General features: G+C 38.6%; 1 protein-coding gene and 2 non-coding genes across 3 annotated transcripts in view; all 3 read right to left on the bottom strand.

The window, feature by feature from the left end:
* Positions 1-11,933, bottom strand: part of LOC122570615 (nuclear pore complex protein Nup88) — a 71,922-nt gene extending 59,989 nt beyond the window's left edge. The window contains exon 1 of the mRNA XM_043733156.1: positions 11,664-11,933. Within this exon, the coding sequence (XP_043589091.1) occupies positions 11,664-11,867 (204 nt within the window). The 5' untranslated portion in view covers positions 11,868-11,933. The remainder of the gene's footprint in view (positions 1-11,663) is intronic.
* Positions 11,934-12,484: 551 nt separating this feature from the next.
* On the bottom strand, positions 12,485-12,558 carry Trnat-agu. The gene has a single exon. It is a non-coding gene; the product is annotated as a tRNA-Thr (tRNA).
* Positions 12,559-15,080: 2,522 nt separating this feature from the next.
* On the bottom strand, positions 15,081-15,154 carry Trnan-guu. Its single transcript has one exon. It is a non-coding gene; the product is annotated as a tRNA-Asn (tRNA).
* Between the last annotated feature and the right edge of the window lie 214 nt (positions 15,155-15,368).

The raw sequence follows: 15,368 nt of genomic DNA, 5'->3' as shown, positions 1-15,368 counted from the left end.
TAAAAATCACACAATTTTCATAAAACAGATGTAATGTATTCCTTCTTCTGATTTTATCTTCAGCAATCAGCGTGATGTTAAATGCACGTACGAAGTACTGCACGAGTTACTGAAGAATTTCATTTTCAAGGTTTTTACGTATTATGAATTTTACGCAAATCTTCACTACCTTTATTCGATTAGCTATATTCTACGCACTACATATGTCTATATTTATCTACAATATCTTCTTTCCCTCTGTGCTAAAAAATCGATTTAACCTTCTGTAATATTGTAATACCACGTAACTTAAATGGGCTTCGTTTCAACCTTCAAAATACACGAAATGCGATCGAACGTCGTTGAGAAACCGATGCCTGCGGCTGCCAGCCACGATGCTGGGTTATCGTATCGGCGTTACGAGCATCGTAAAATGTTATAGTTGCGTTATAACAAGCCATGAGAAACGGTGGCATGTGCTGAGAAAAACGAAGGAGGTTAAACAGCGAAAACGACCGAGTTTGCATTTATGTATCACTGCGAGTGTAAATTGTCGGGCCAGCGTGTAAAAAGGGGGCGCGAAATCAACGATTTATTGCGATGTAAAGAGCGAAAGCCCTGATTATTGGCACGTTCAGAAGCTCGTAAGGGTGAAACGACGCTGAATATTTTTTAGAATTGTACTTCCTATAGTCGAACTTACCCTAATTAGCAACCTTTTCGGTTTTTTATTAACAGAATCATGGAAACTATGAAAAGTTCGAGCATCTATTTCAACGTCAATGTTGATTGTGTTTGTTTAAAACAATCGTAAACGTTAATGCAACACAGACAAATATACGGGTGTACGAAGAAAAGAAGAAATTTCTAACTTTGAGGCCCGAGGAGTCTCAAATTCATTCATTTAAACAAAACGTTTCTATCTGCTAGATAGTGCTAAGTGCTTGGGTGCAAACGCAACCCTTTCCTCAGCCCCTTAACAGAGACGCTGTTTACATTATAATACCGTCGTCTATAGAAAACTAAATTAAACGTCAAACAAGATGAAATACTATGGTAACATTTCCCGAACGCTATCTTGAAACAGTTAAGTCTCGATCGTAATATCGACGTCTACGGTAAGTTACGAATGAAAATCGCGCTTAACGACGGCGATAAGGGAAAACTCGGCCTCGCGTTCCTCCTCGACGCGGCAGGCAAAGCTTATAGCTTGTAATATAAAGCCCAGTTCGGCGAGACGAAGTCGGAATAAACGGAAATTACCGGGGCCATCTTGTAATTATACGGCTAATAGGAAGGTAATTTAGTGTCTCGAACTCGAGTTACCAGTGCTGCGGACGACGTCTGTAGAAGCGGTTGGTAGCCTGCGTTGCCGCGGTCTTCGCGGAAAATTAAAATAATAAACGGCATCGTTAGGATTCATCATCTGATTTTAATTTCCATTCCAAAATGATTGCGCATTATCTCCGGGCTGCCCCGTAACACCGTTTCTGGATTTACTGCTCCAGGGCCAAGCCAGACGTTGCTCACCCGCTCGTTCGTTCGCCACCTCCCTCCTCTTCGCCCCTTTCCCCTTCGTCTTCTCTAATTTTATAACCTTATTCTTTAACCGATTCTCAGAGAATTCTCGTTCTCCATGTATCCATCCTTTTCCCTGATTTCGAAGAATCTCCCAATGACTTGATATTTACAGGTTATCGTGGATAAAGTTTCTTCGTCCAAGAATTTCTTTGAATATTATTTCTTTCGTTTTTATTGCATTATTATTCCCTTTGATATTATCGTCTCGTATGTATTGACGTTTCATCCAATATTAGACAATGAGAAAATATTTGATTGCATTTGTTTGACTGCATCGATTTCGAAAATAAAATTTTACCAACGACAGCGTTAACGCAAGTTTCTTTGATGATAGATTTAAAGGATTAAGAATGCGTGGGGAAAGAACAATTGCAGGGTGGATTGAACGTGTTATTACAGACGTAAAAAGATTGAAGACAATTTTTTAAATCCATCTAAATTGATACGTAACTTTGCGTAAGAACGATGAAAACAGGTATTGAAAAAGTTTCGTGTAATGTAGCAGATTTCTAATAAAAGCAACGTCGTAACACTGCCTTCGATATAGTAGCCAACTCGCTCGACTCTGTCGCAGTTACGGCAGTTGCACGGCTGTTCAAATTTTACCTAGCTTTTACGACTATAAGACTATGCAATTTTACGTAGAAAAGTGAGCCGTTACGTTGCTTGATATAAAATGTAGCGATGAAATTGTATTTCAGTTACTTAGGTACTAAATAAGTTTTTAAGTTCGAACCTCGAAGCTCTAAAGTATATCTATTTTCTCTACAAGTATTTCATTTCAATTTGAAAAATTAAATTCACCTCGAATTCAAAATTTCGTCATTTGTATCATTTTTCCTCTGGGCCCTTGAACTAATTTCTAACAGATGAAACAAGTCCACGATGCTGTCCACAAATTCCTACAAGCATCACATGAAAAACGAACTACGAACTACTAATTGTTCGAACAATGTCATAAATATTATCCTGTACCTTTCCAATTTCACGTCCAGTGGAACAGGAATAAATAATTTTGGCACAGAAGCAATACGAGAAAATCCCTATCACCAGTCTGGCTGTCTTATCAATATACACGACAGAAACATTATAGCAAACATTCAATTTATTAATAAACTTAGTCAGAATAGCTATTTAAATCGTCGCGTTGCTGAATATACTTGTCGAATGTGTGAATTATGTGCCGGTCATTATGTCGTAGCAGCGGGAGAGCGAACATTTCGACACGGTTTTATAGGAAAAACGGGGGTGAAAGCGTCGCGGTGGCGCATCCCCCATCTCGCGCGACCGACCAAAAAATATGTGCCCGACAATTTTTTGTTTTTTCCCCAGAATCCTCGGCCATCTCTCGTCGTACGTTTCTACGGACGCGTGTTATCGCGATCGTAACGACGCGAGGGCGCGACCGCGAGTACGCATCGGACGTGCGTCCCGACGATTTTGGAAAATAAAGTTTATCGCCTTCGTGGCCTCGCAGCCACTCCATATAATGGCTTGTCCGCTCGAAAATGTGAAAAGTATTACGTCGTTGCTCGTAGATTTCGACGTAATTTTTATGATGCCGCGCCAGCTCAACGTGTCGGCGAATACGATGATGGGAACGCGTTTTAGGACGAAATCTACCACCTTTCGTAACGATACATCGTGCGAACGGTCGTGAAGGAAGACTATGAAATTACTATTTTAACAAATTTTGCTTTTTCAACACCGCGTCCTAATATATTAATTCTTATTGTCTTAACGTTCCAGAGCTAAACGTTTATTTTCTAGATCGAGAATTCAGACAAATATATTTGATACTTATGCGAGGTTAAATATACAAAAATAGAAAGAACGAATTTCAATATTATCACTGTTTCGTTATTGCAACGAAAATTAGCGAAGAAGCAGGAAGAAATCATATCTGTCGCTTACTACGGGATGGTCCAATATTTATTATCACGTCACAAAATTGTTACCATTTATGCCTATAAATCTCACGATCTACAAAAATAGCTAATATATAAATCACCATGACTCGCACCATCAAGATCAGTTACAAAAATCTCGTTTGACTATCAAAATCTTTCATCCTCTGGATTCCTTCTAATGACAATTTTAAAGATAGGAAACTTGGAAATACCTGGAGTAAGGGGATCTGATTGTGTACAGGGTGTACGGTTAGGTAAATGGCTAATTAACATTACAACTACCCGGCAGGAATCTCTGGTCGTCTCGGCAGCATTGCTGATGTTCCGGTCGCGTTCTCGCCGGTGGCGGCGTTGTTCGTACTCGCGTAATTTAAGTGTGCCACCGAAGACACGGTTTCGCCATGCGACGCCCGGCATTATCATGGTAATTTGTTAGAAACAAACATTATAATTCCAGCAAGAGAAGAGAAGAGAAGGAGGCGAGGAAGCTCGGGTACCGCGACGTTGGGACTCGCGGCTCTTTGCCACCGCTGGAGGAAGAGGGTTGTGTCTCCGTAGAGGTGGCAAGAGACTGAAGAAAAGTGGTAGGGGACGAGGACCGGGCGCTTTGCTCGGAACGGCCAAGGGTTAAGACTTGGTACCCAAGTTAAAGGCGTAAGATCTACCGTGTTTTGGACAGTGTCCATTGTCTTGGGGTTATTTATTAGAGACGGCGCCGCTGGCTTCTCGTCGTCGACGCGGCGAAGACCAAACTAAGATGGTACTCTGTGCCACATAACGGTGCTGGGATTTATATCTTGGTCCACAACCAAAACGCCATTATGCCATGGCTATGCCGGAACCCCTTCTCACCCGCCAACACTGCTGCCCAAGGATCTTCAACGGAACGGGAGATTCTGCTTGTACACGATTCCGTGGGTGATTAAGTCGCATGGATGGCCGCAAAGTTTTCCATTTAAATGGATGGCAATTAGCCGTGATCAGTCTTATTGTTCGAGCTGGTAGTACAATGGCATTAAGACCAGCCTTCTGTGTGCGCAGTCGCTGAAATTATTGCTCCCTGTGTATGAAACAAACATCGATGTCTCCTTTATGTGGTATATAGAGTGTTTATACGTATTTGTACGCTGCTTATAAAGTCGGATGAGCCTATTCCCTAACGTATATGGTTCAATATTCGATGAAGAATGTCGGTCTGAGAATTAATACGAATTGGTAAAATAACATTTTTTTATAAAATGAGGTCCATTTGAAGAAGCATTTTAAGGCGGTTTGATAACTATATTACAGTCGTATGTCAAAAATAAATGCCAAGTTTCTGATAACTACCGTGAAACGTTATAAAACGAATAATAGATGAATCGGTTCGATGCAGGGTGAAAACTCTCCAACTGTCCGCCCGGAGGAAGTCGAAGAGGAACGGGACTTGAGGGACTAGAAAAGAGGGCGTGAGAAGGGGAAAAAGAGAAAGAGGTCGAACGTGCGCGTCTTCGAGCTCAGCTTCGGTAAAGAAGAGTAGTAGGGGGATGAACTCGCGCAGCTACCACTAAAATCCGTGCTGTGTGCCACTTCCTGCGCGAGGTGGAGCCGTGGAATTATTAGATATGCAACCGCGACGGCTGGCCTCCTACCGGCATTATTAAACTTAGTTATGAATGCCCATTAAAACTGTAAAGGAAATGCATTAGCCTGCCAAGGTATTCTAAGGCTGACAAAGCCACCCCCTGCGGATCGCCTGAGCCACTTCAGCTCGCTTCAACTCTCGCCCACCACCGGAATATCCCATCCTTCGATATTCAGGGCAATCGAACATTCTTAAGGGGGAGTTTTTTTTTCTCGTTTTTAATATTCATAAATGCTAGTAGGAATAGAGCGAGATTGCAAACGATATCGAAATTGGAGTATTACAAGATAAATAATTTGACGTATTTATACGAAGTTAATGATCTTGGATCGTATATGTACCGGAACTTAATTTTAATCTTTTGAAATCCTAGGATAGTGAAGAAAGTTAGGTTTGAGCATAAATTAGCCAGTTTATCCACGGAGTACGAAAAACTATTTTCTTAGAGATAAATGTAGAATTAATTTAACATAATTAATTCCTTGTGTTATATTTCCTTCTGTTCTCTCTACAGCATTATTTTTTTTCAAAGAAGAATCGCGAACTAAATTTTTAATACACTTATTTCGCATTTTCTGCCATTTTCAGTATTTTAAAAAGCTGATTTCCCTTTTTGTCTTTGTTTCCACCCTTGGTTCGTTTCAAGCGACCCCGCACGCGTCCCGTAAGATTTAGGTCAGGCCTCTATTTATCACAGCACAGTTTTTAACAAATTTGTGAATTCAGTGAAAACCAAAAATGAGAAACGAAGGTCTAAAGATCCCATTTCGCGCAACAGAATATGCGAACCAAAATTTCTTAAAAACATATTTATTCGCTATTACGAGACTAGTGGTGGTAGAAGATGAAACAAAATTCATCGAACCCAAATAGGATAATAGTTTTCAGTTAAAAGGAAACAATATATCGTAGATGCCTATTAGCACGGAATCATTGTCATCGTATAATATCGATAACGGAGAATATGCAAGGTATGTTTCACGCATGCATGTTATTTTCCAAGATACAAGGAGTATTTTAACGGTACTCCGTTTTCCATGTATACTGCCTTCTTGAAAAGATAAAGCCAGTGTCCTGTCTGAAAGTTACATATAGACATGCTTAAAGGGTGTAAAAGTTACAAGATTATGTTCAAAGTTCTTTATACATTCCAACATTCGAAAAAGAACTATACCTTTAGTAAGAAAAAAGTATTATTTTGATTAACCACTTTCATACGAAACGTCTACGTAAAAGTTTCAGCGTTAATTATAATAATTTTAAATATCAACGCTTGAGAGCTATGTTTTCATAATCTCAGCCACAAGAAAATCCAAAAGTAAAAGATTCAATTTTCTATTCGAAAGTAAAAAGGATGCACGATCCTCTGTTCGAAAGATCAGACGAGAGTTACAACGCTTGATGAGAAGATGTCTCGATGGAACGCAAAGCCTGGGCTTCGACACATATTTGTTTTACACCCTGTACGGTGGTGAATTTCGTGTACGGTCGTACAAGCAAACGACGGGGGTGGAGGATGATCCACCAGTCAGTTGACAGGCACAGGTTAGGTGGTCTTGTACGTGCTACTGAACGAGGAGGTACGTGGAGCAATAAAATTCACGGGAAGTGTTTTACATTGGTAGAGTGGGGCCCTGTGTGCACTGTGGACAGGGGCTCCAGGGTGAGAGAGAGCCTCGACGAATTCAGTAAGTGGCGGACAATGGCTTTTGTGGTAGACATGGACCAACTCATACCTCTTTTCTCTCCTTCCCTTCTCTGCCATGCGTATTTCGTTCTACCACCATGCCACGCTGATACATTTTCGCTGCTGCGTCGTTTTCTTTCTTTCTTCAACGAGCGTTGGGGATTGTGATGCGATGTCGAAAAAGAAACGCAACTTTAGGCAGCAGCTATGTAATACGAATTTCCCTCGTTTGTTAATGGTCATATGCATATACATACATACGTATATGAGTATAGAGTGATGCTGATACAAATTCGTGGTGGAAATTGGGTTAAACCATTTGGGGTGCCTTTATGGTTGGAGAAAATCAAGTGGTTCGTTTAATGCATCTGACAGTCGTTTCTAACGCGTTTCTTACCAGATCCATCTTGTTATAATTTTCAGTTAATCCATTAAGAACCAAAGTTGTATAAAAACAAAAATTTCAGTTGTAATTTTTTACTTTTTCAGTCAATTCTGTTATATACTTGATTTTCTTTTCGTCGCTGTTTCTTCTTCCAGCAAGATCCTACAATTCTATGAACTATTCTTGTTTAAATTCTGAAATTCTTTTAGGGTCTTACATAATAATAAATCTCTGTACAGTATGTATTTACATATTATTCTAATACACATTTATCTTGATATATGTCTCTCAATAATGCAATTTAATATTCTTTAATTTATTTCTGTAGTATATTCCAATGCTTGATCCTTAATGCATTAATAATTCCTTATTATATCCATTTAAGAAAATTTTATAGTAATTTTCTTTCATACATAAAGAAGCACCAAGCGTAAGATAAACGTTACAACACACAGTTTGAAAATATTTCCAGCGACTGAGAAACGGAGAATAATCTGATTAAAGCTAGACACCTAGCTTTTTTTTTCGTGCTCTGTACGTTTGGAAGCACGCGTGTAGCTACGCGACCACCCCTATACGTGTATTCTTATTGCCACGCGGTATACCAGCGTGTCCGAGTATTTACCTCTGGCAAGAAACCTCGTTGTAGGTACAAATGTCACCGTAAAATTGCTTTTTAATTATCGTCCAGAGGATTTTGCTTATTACGTGATATTCCATTCTTTCAGCCTGAGACAGGATTTTCCGTTGTGCGTTTCGATCTTGGAACGCCATTCAGAGAGTAACCACTTTTAATTTAGATAAGATGACCTCTTCCTACTGGATGGTATGTAGAAAAGCTCACGTAAGCTAGGTGAATTGCTACCGTACTATACATCGAAAGGATCTCACACCTTCTTTGTTCCTTTAACATACTAGAACTACCTATAGCCGAAATACAAAGCTTGTTCCAAAGAGGTCAAAATGAAAGGTATTTGCAAAAATCTAGTCTTGCGAATTTATCAAATTTTCATGAAAAATTACAAGTTGATGGTCTTTATCGATAGTTCCAGTAACGAAAAAGATACTACTACATCAGAATTTTCGCGTTATTCTTCAACTTTCGAGAAGTCAGAAAAACGCGACAAGCTACGGGCAGTGACGATCGAATTCGATAATTTCCCGTAGATCACTGCGTGACTTGACGATCCTAGAGTACAGGAAAGAATTAAAATTTGTAGGTGGGAACGGGGCTAGGAGGAAGGCTTGTTATCTCGACGAGAAGGACGGGCAATTCGTTAGAGCGGCGGTAAATTCGCGAATTAAAGAACTTATTCCATTTGGGCAGCCAAAGGGGTGTGAACGCTTCCTCGTTCGTATTATCTCGCGTCGAGCGAGAAGAACAAAAAGGGTGGTGGTGCAGGTAGAGGGAAACAGAAAGGCGAGGACCAACGACGGTAGGGAATAACCTGTACGAACGACCAGGGGGTGGGTGTCGGTGGGGTCGGTTGGAAGGAAGACGAAGGGAGAAAGAGCAGAGAAAGGGACAGAGAGGACGCGTTTAGACGTTCGTTCCGCTGGTAACAAAGATAACTCTATGCAATAAAAATGATTCAAAGTTTCCCGCGGCGGATGGTGGTTCCGATGGCGGAGCGGTTGACAATAGCGCGTCTTTGTCTCCGCCCCACACCCTGATGCTACCCCGCGTTGCCTCTTTCGCCCTCCTCATCTCGTCGCCACCCCCTTCTACACTGCCTCGTCCGTATCCTGCGACACCTATCTTCCGGTTTAAAGTCCCGCCGTGCGCGCCAGGGAGGAACCTCGCTAACTTTTATTATTTACGACCGATATTTCAGTCGGCCAACGCGCATGCACGAACCGGCCATAAAGTGGCCCTTGGAACTCGGCGACGATTCAATTGACTCTTAGAAAAATTATCAAACAAGCCTTGCTCGTTCAGAATCATTGCCCTCGATGTTAACTATGTGTAAGGTGAGAAAAATAAGAGGGCAGGATATTAGACACGATACACGTTACTAGTTCGTTGCTTCGCGATTGGATCGCGTTTGGTTTGCGTTTACCAATGTTTCCTCGGGACTCTTGGTAAATATTCTAGAAATGAGCGTTTCAAGGATATTTTGTAGAAAGTGGATGTTGATAAATAGATATCTAGTGAAACATTTTAAAAGCACGTAATTTGAAATTGAATGATTTAGAGAAATATACGTCAGTTCTCGTTTTAATTGCTTGTTGCGTGTTACTAAGGCGTTATACCTATTGATAGACACGAAACAAATATAGATTAATGTATTATGTATGCTTCAAAGGGATGTATAGTAGGCTAGCAATAACTGATTAATCTTATCTTAGAGGATACGTATTGATAACAGATATATAGAGAGAATTTAAAACGAATGTAATTAAATAATTGAAGCGATGAATAATAAAATTATAATTGGTCGATTCGTAGGCAGAAATATGTCTCTCTCGTTTAGAAATAAAATAAATGTTACATTACAAGAATATATTCTAACTCAGTTTTTAAAATCATCGCGGACGCCAAAAACGCATTGCTTCATGAACAATTGCTACTCCCCATACTCCCATCTACCCAATAAAATTCTACCAACCTAACAAATCCTTTAAATTTTTTCTGGAGATTTTGGAGATCGAGCAGGGAGGAGCAGCTACAGAAATATCCATAGAAAAAGGGGTGGACCGACAGAAGCGGATAGAGTCACCTCAGGATTTTCCCTTATCAAATCAACGGGTGAGCGAGCGATGATCGGTCCCCGAAGAGAATGAGAGAGATAGAAAAAGGAAGAGGACGAAAGAGGTTGACCCTTGGCGAGACTTCTCTATTCCCCCTCGGCGCGTACTCTTTATCTACCTACCTACGAATACCCATACGTAACCCAGTTGAAGGGTCTGAATTTGCATTTTATTCGCAGTTGTGGACCGCGGGTTCGTGGGTAACGTTCCTCCGCGGTACGGACATTTATTTTAATTAAATTACTCCGGAGCGTCGAACAACCCATTTCCTATAAATTATCCCCTCACCGGTCTTTTGGTCTCTCGCGCGTCCGCTTGGTCGGTCGCGGTGGCGCGCGAGCGCATACACCAGGACACCCAGGCATTAATGTACCCGCTGATCCCACGGTGCCATTGAAATGAAATAAAAGCACAGCCGAGAACGAAACGTTCTGCCCATTCTCACCGTAGCGAGTTCGCCATGCCGCTTCCCTTTCATTTACTACGTAATCATTTTCCACTAGCGCGCGTATGTACGTACACCGATTAACCAACGGGACATGGTGGTAGTAAGAGGCGCACGCGCCCTCCCCTACAAGTGTGTATATTGGTATCGTGGACCATAATTTAGCCAGAGCTTAATCGGTCCGAATCAAAAGTTCGCCGGAGAAAACGCTTTCGCGGTAATCGTCGTAAAGCGAACGCATCGTGCCGCGGTAATGGTCCAGGTTATCGAGCAACTTCTGCTTAACCAACGACCAAATGTCACTCCCGTTTTCACGGAACCATTAGTCCGACCAAAGTGATCGGAGCCCTTTTCGCACGACTCTCGTAATTTCTTTCATTGCTTGGGAATTTAAGCTTATCCGTTGAATGTACTTTTAACGATCGAGATTTTTAATTGGAATAAGAGCATAACGTAAATGGGTTGGTGAAAAGCGAGTTAGGAAGGTTTATCACGTTTATCGATGACTGGGTTTTCATTCGATACTTAGGCTGTATTCTATTTGTACATAGTAAAATTTTACGGATATCAATTACAAGGGTTGATTACCACATTTATTTTGACGACAAAATTTTGTATATATATTACCTTAATTATAATCGATATCCAAAGAAGTTTAATGATTGAACAAATAGGTGGCCAATTAGTAAAAATGTAAGAATGAGATTCGTAAAATCGAAATTTGTATGAATCATTATACAAGAAAAAGTATTAAAATGAATCTGCACAAAATTTTTAAACATAATAATATTACTGCATTAAAACATAATAAATACAAATTGTCGCTTCAGCATAATTTTTACTGAACTGATTGTACACTTTTAATACTAATATACTACAAATTTTTTAATTTTTTGGAATTCTTTTAGTACAGATTATATAAAAACAGGTTACAGTATAGAAAGTAGTTTCTAGATATCAATAAGTAAAATTTATATAGCATTCATAACAAAAAGTGTACTATTTTCATGTATCAAAGAAAGAAACTTTTTTAATTTTCACGATAAAGTTTGCAATAATTTAAAAGAACGAAGTATGCTATCGTTTTATTTCCATTATATGATGCTACTACATGTTATAGAAGTTTAAAGTACAAAGACAATAAAGCAAAGCGCTTGCGCACATTTTAAGAAGCGTTATGGAGGTTAGTTAGGTCTGTATACAACGAACTATTAGACGCAAATGCATACTTCATCACTGATTTCAATTCATTTTTGTATAAATCATGCAATCTGTCTTTGAATTAAATGTTGTTGACTTACTTGATAAGGGACATCGTTTTTTCCACGCGTTGTCGCAACGTTTAATGCCATCACACAAAATTCCTTCGGGTTCCACACGTACAGCACATTGTCACGAATTTCTAAGATGTTCCTCGTATCTTTAATATTCTTTGGCAAACTCTCCATCAAATCTACAAACAAACGTTCTTCGTTCAAACGAAGCGGATCCGTATACGAATTCATTTTCGTGCGAAACGAGGTTATAACACGGCGCACTACACCAAACGACAACAACGAAGTTCCTTCACTGGTATATTTGGCGTGCAAGGCAGCCACCTTTGCAAAGTCACATATACGTGGCGACACTGTCGCGTAAAGTTGGTTATTCGTTTTTGGACTTTATTGTGTTTTTCTCTAATAAATTCAAATAAAAGAAAATACATAACAAACTAAGGCTATCTATTCTTTAATATCAGGTTATGATACGAATAGTATAAAAATATAGCCTATTTTTTTATTTATATATGTATGTTCTACTTCAGAATACTTTTCATACAGATAATATTATACTGATTTTATATTAATAAAAATTTATTGAATTACTGATGAGCTTATATTTTACGTGTAATATATTGTATTTTCTTATATGCAAATATTTAAAGTATGTATATATGTACACATTTATATCAATGATGTACATATATGTATATGTATATCAATATGTATATCATATCATATGTATAAAAATGATTGTTTTACAAAAACATAAAAATTCGATTTCATTTATTTAAATACAAGAATTTTCATTTTATTTTTATATGTCAGGGAAAAATAAAAATATTTGCTGCTACTGCGAGCGAAGGCCCCGGAGGGATTCGAACCCTCGATCTCCTGTTTACTAGACAGGCGCTTTAACCAACTAAGCCACGGCGCCGCTGAAGTCATATTTTTATAACTTCTAATTTAAAGATAGAAATTTGTAAGAATTTTGTGTATAGATGATTTATATTTTTTTTCTTTATTTAAATCAACCAAGACAAAATTTGGCCAATCAAGATGAAATTTCCTGGATATCATAGAGTGAAATAGGAGAACTGAAATATAAAATCCTGGCTTTGAAAAATCATGCATTCGAAAAATACAAATACCTATATATGTATGTATAATAGATCCTTTAATGCTAGCATGAATATGGCTGAGGTACAAATATACGTTATATATTACACTCAAAACTATTTAATGAGCGAAAAGAAACGATCCTTTTAACCTCTTAAGTACGGTTGAATTTTGTGCAGGGCTGTTTCTCTGTACGACAGAGTTTAACGCGAATTACGTGTAAACGATACAGTACTGCAATGTGTGACGGATAATGCTGTTCTATACGTAAGCACATTGGAATAAAGTCTGTTACGTCGCGTAGGACATCTGCGCGCCGTCCCTCGCTACCTGGCAGCCAACGGTCAACCTACAGCCATCCCGATTCTCAATAGACGCAATGATCCATCATAAAGACATTAGCCTTTAGCTGCATTGTCTCCAGAAATGTTTGCCAGTCTAATTGCATTCCTGGAGAATTCTTTAATTCGAGAAATATTTGCAGTTTATGGCGGGGTCTCGGAAAGGTCCTTGAGTTTATTAGGCGCTCTTAAAAATCACGGAGAAAGCGAACAGTCATCAGACGGGAAAAACTCAACACATGTTCATCATAAAAGGCTGTTCTTCGGTCAAAGGACAGATCCACAGCAAGCTTTCCTCCAAGACACCTTAAGGGCAGCTCGGCAGTCGAGTTCAGTTGCTCACTCTCTCCAAATCAGTCCCATTCCGACTCCAATTCCGAGTCTAGCACTCTCGAGCGAGTGCTCAAGCAGTCATCAACATTTCTACACTTATTCAACACGTTATTACGAGTTTCATACCTTAAATCAGTCATTTATTTCATTTATATATACGCATCGGCGTAACTATTTATCTATATAAAATTGTTGGAATAAACACTATTCTATACCTGCTAATTCAGTGTAAATTCAGTTGAACCACCCCTATTATCGTAACAGAAATCACGGGATCGATCATTTCGTGGCGTCGATTATTTAATCGTAACGGGAATTTACGACTCCCGTTGACGTGCCTTCTCGCGATCGCGTCTCTCCGCGAATGGTCGACGAAACAAAGTCTTTGATAATTAAATAATAATTTTTTTAAAGGATATAATGCATATACTTTAACTTGAATAATTTACTTTAATAATTAATAATACAATTGAGTGTGATATATTTTAAAGCATGGTACGACACATAGACCCACGCCACTCATAGCGCGGTAGTGTTTTTCAAATTCCTCTTTCTTTTTTCTGTTTTGAAGCGACATTCTGAGGTTGAAGATTCTAAAAAATTAGAAGGATACGGATCGGCATGTTTAAAAGAGCATCTAATAATGGTATATTTATTTTAACGGAAAGCAACAATTGATGTCTGATAGTGGCAATCAAAATGTGATACTGGTATCAAAAACAAAGACTATATATTCTGCCTGTATATTGTTAACACTATTATAAAACATTGCGAGGATGAAAAAAGTGTGAAGCAAGACAAATGAAATACATCATTTAGTTCAAACGGTGAGCGAATGAGTCAGTAGAGTGAGCCACTATAGTGGCGCGTTGTAATATAAGATGACATCCGCGAAAGTCACTAAGGGACAAAAGAGAGACATCAATATTGGTTGTGTTAAATAAATCACGAAAACACTGTCACCAACACGATCTAATAGCAGTGAAGAAGTTTATTACATATATAGGGGGTATGTAGGGACCTGTATCTTCAAAACGCATGACCGCGAAACTAAGATACATTTTAGATCGACAATCTTATCCAATGATTCCTACCAAATTTCGTTCCGATCGGCCACCGGTGCCATTTGAAATAATGTACTATTAATATAAATTGGAAGCAAATATTATATATTATTTATTACCATTTATTTCAATACTTCTGTGCTAATAATCACTAAATAATTAATCATGAAAGACCACTTTTAAAAACAATCAGTTTAGTTTCAGATTTAAACATCTACATTTCAAACACAATTTCTTCATAATAATCTCATTTCATTTCAACATAGTCTTATCCCATAATGAAATTCGCATAACCGAATTCTATCTTTGATCTATTAACATCGACTTCGTGAACCCAATTACTATGTGCGTATTCTGAAATATGTAATATTTGATGATAATCTTCCTAGTAAAACAACAATGGAACTATTTGCACATCTAGTAACAAAACATAATTATTAGATAGTAGAGGAATCGGAGTCTCTCAATTATAAAATGACGTTAGTAGTATTACTCTACTTGAAAATGTTATTGTTAATGTTAAAACTAGGTGCAAACGAATGAAAGATATTGATTTTATGCTTATTATTGTATGCGTAAAAGATTCCAAAAACAAAAGAAACCGCCCCCGGGTGGGCTCGAACCACCAACCTTTCGGTTAACAGCCGAACGCGCTAACCGATTGCGCCACGGAGGCCGCTGGTAGCGATGTTTTTTAAGAAGATGACAGTTATTTTATTTTTATTTTGTTATATTTCGTTATCAAACTCATATAATTGATATGTGTAATTGCCTAATAAATGTTGAATCTATTTTCGCATATTTTGTTTAATATTATTTTTGAATATTCTTTGTTTGTAATGATATAAAAATGGAAGACGATTTTTCACTTCGATGCGATTTGTAATACA

Source organism: Bombus pyrosoma, linkage group LG9, assembly GCF_014825855.1.
Source record: "Bombus pyrosoma isolate SC7728 linkage group LG9, ASM1482585v1, whole genome shotgun sequence".
NCBI classification, from domain to species: domain Eukaryota; kingdom Metazoa; phylum Arthropoda; class Insecta; order Hymenoptera; family Apidae; genus Bombus; species Bombus pyrosoma.
The sequence above is the reverse complement of the archived record's forward strand: the minus strand, read 5'-3'. Positions and strand labels throughout refer to the sequence as shown.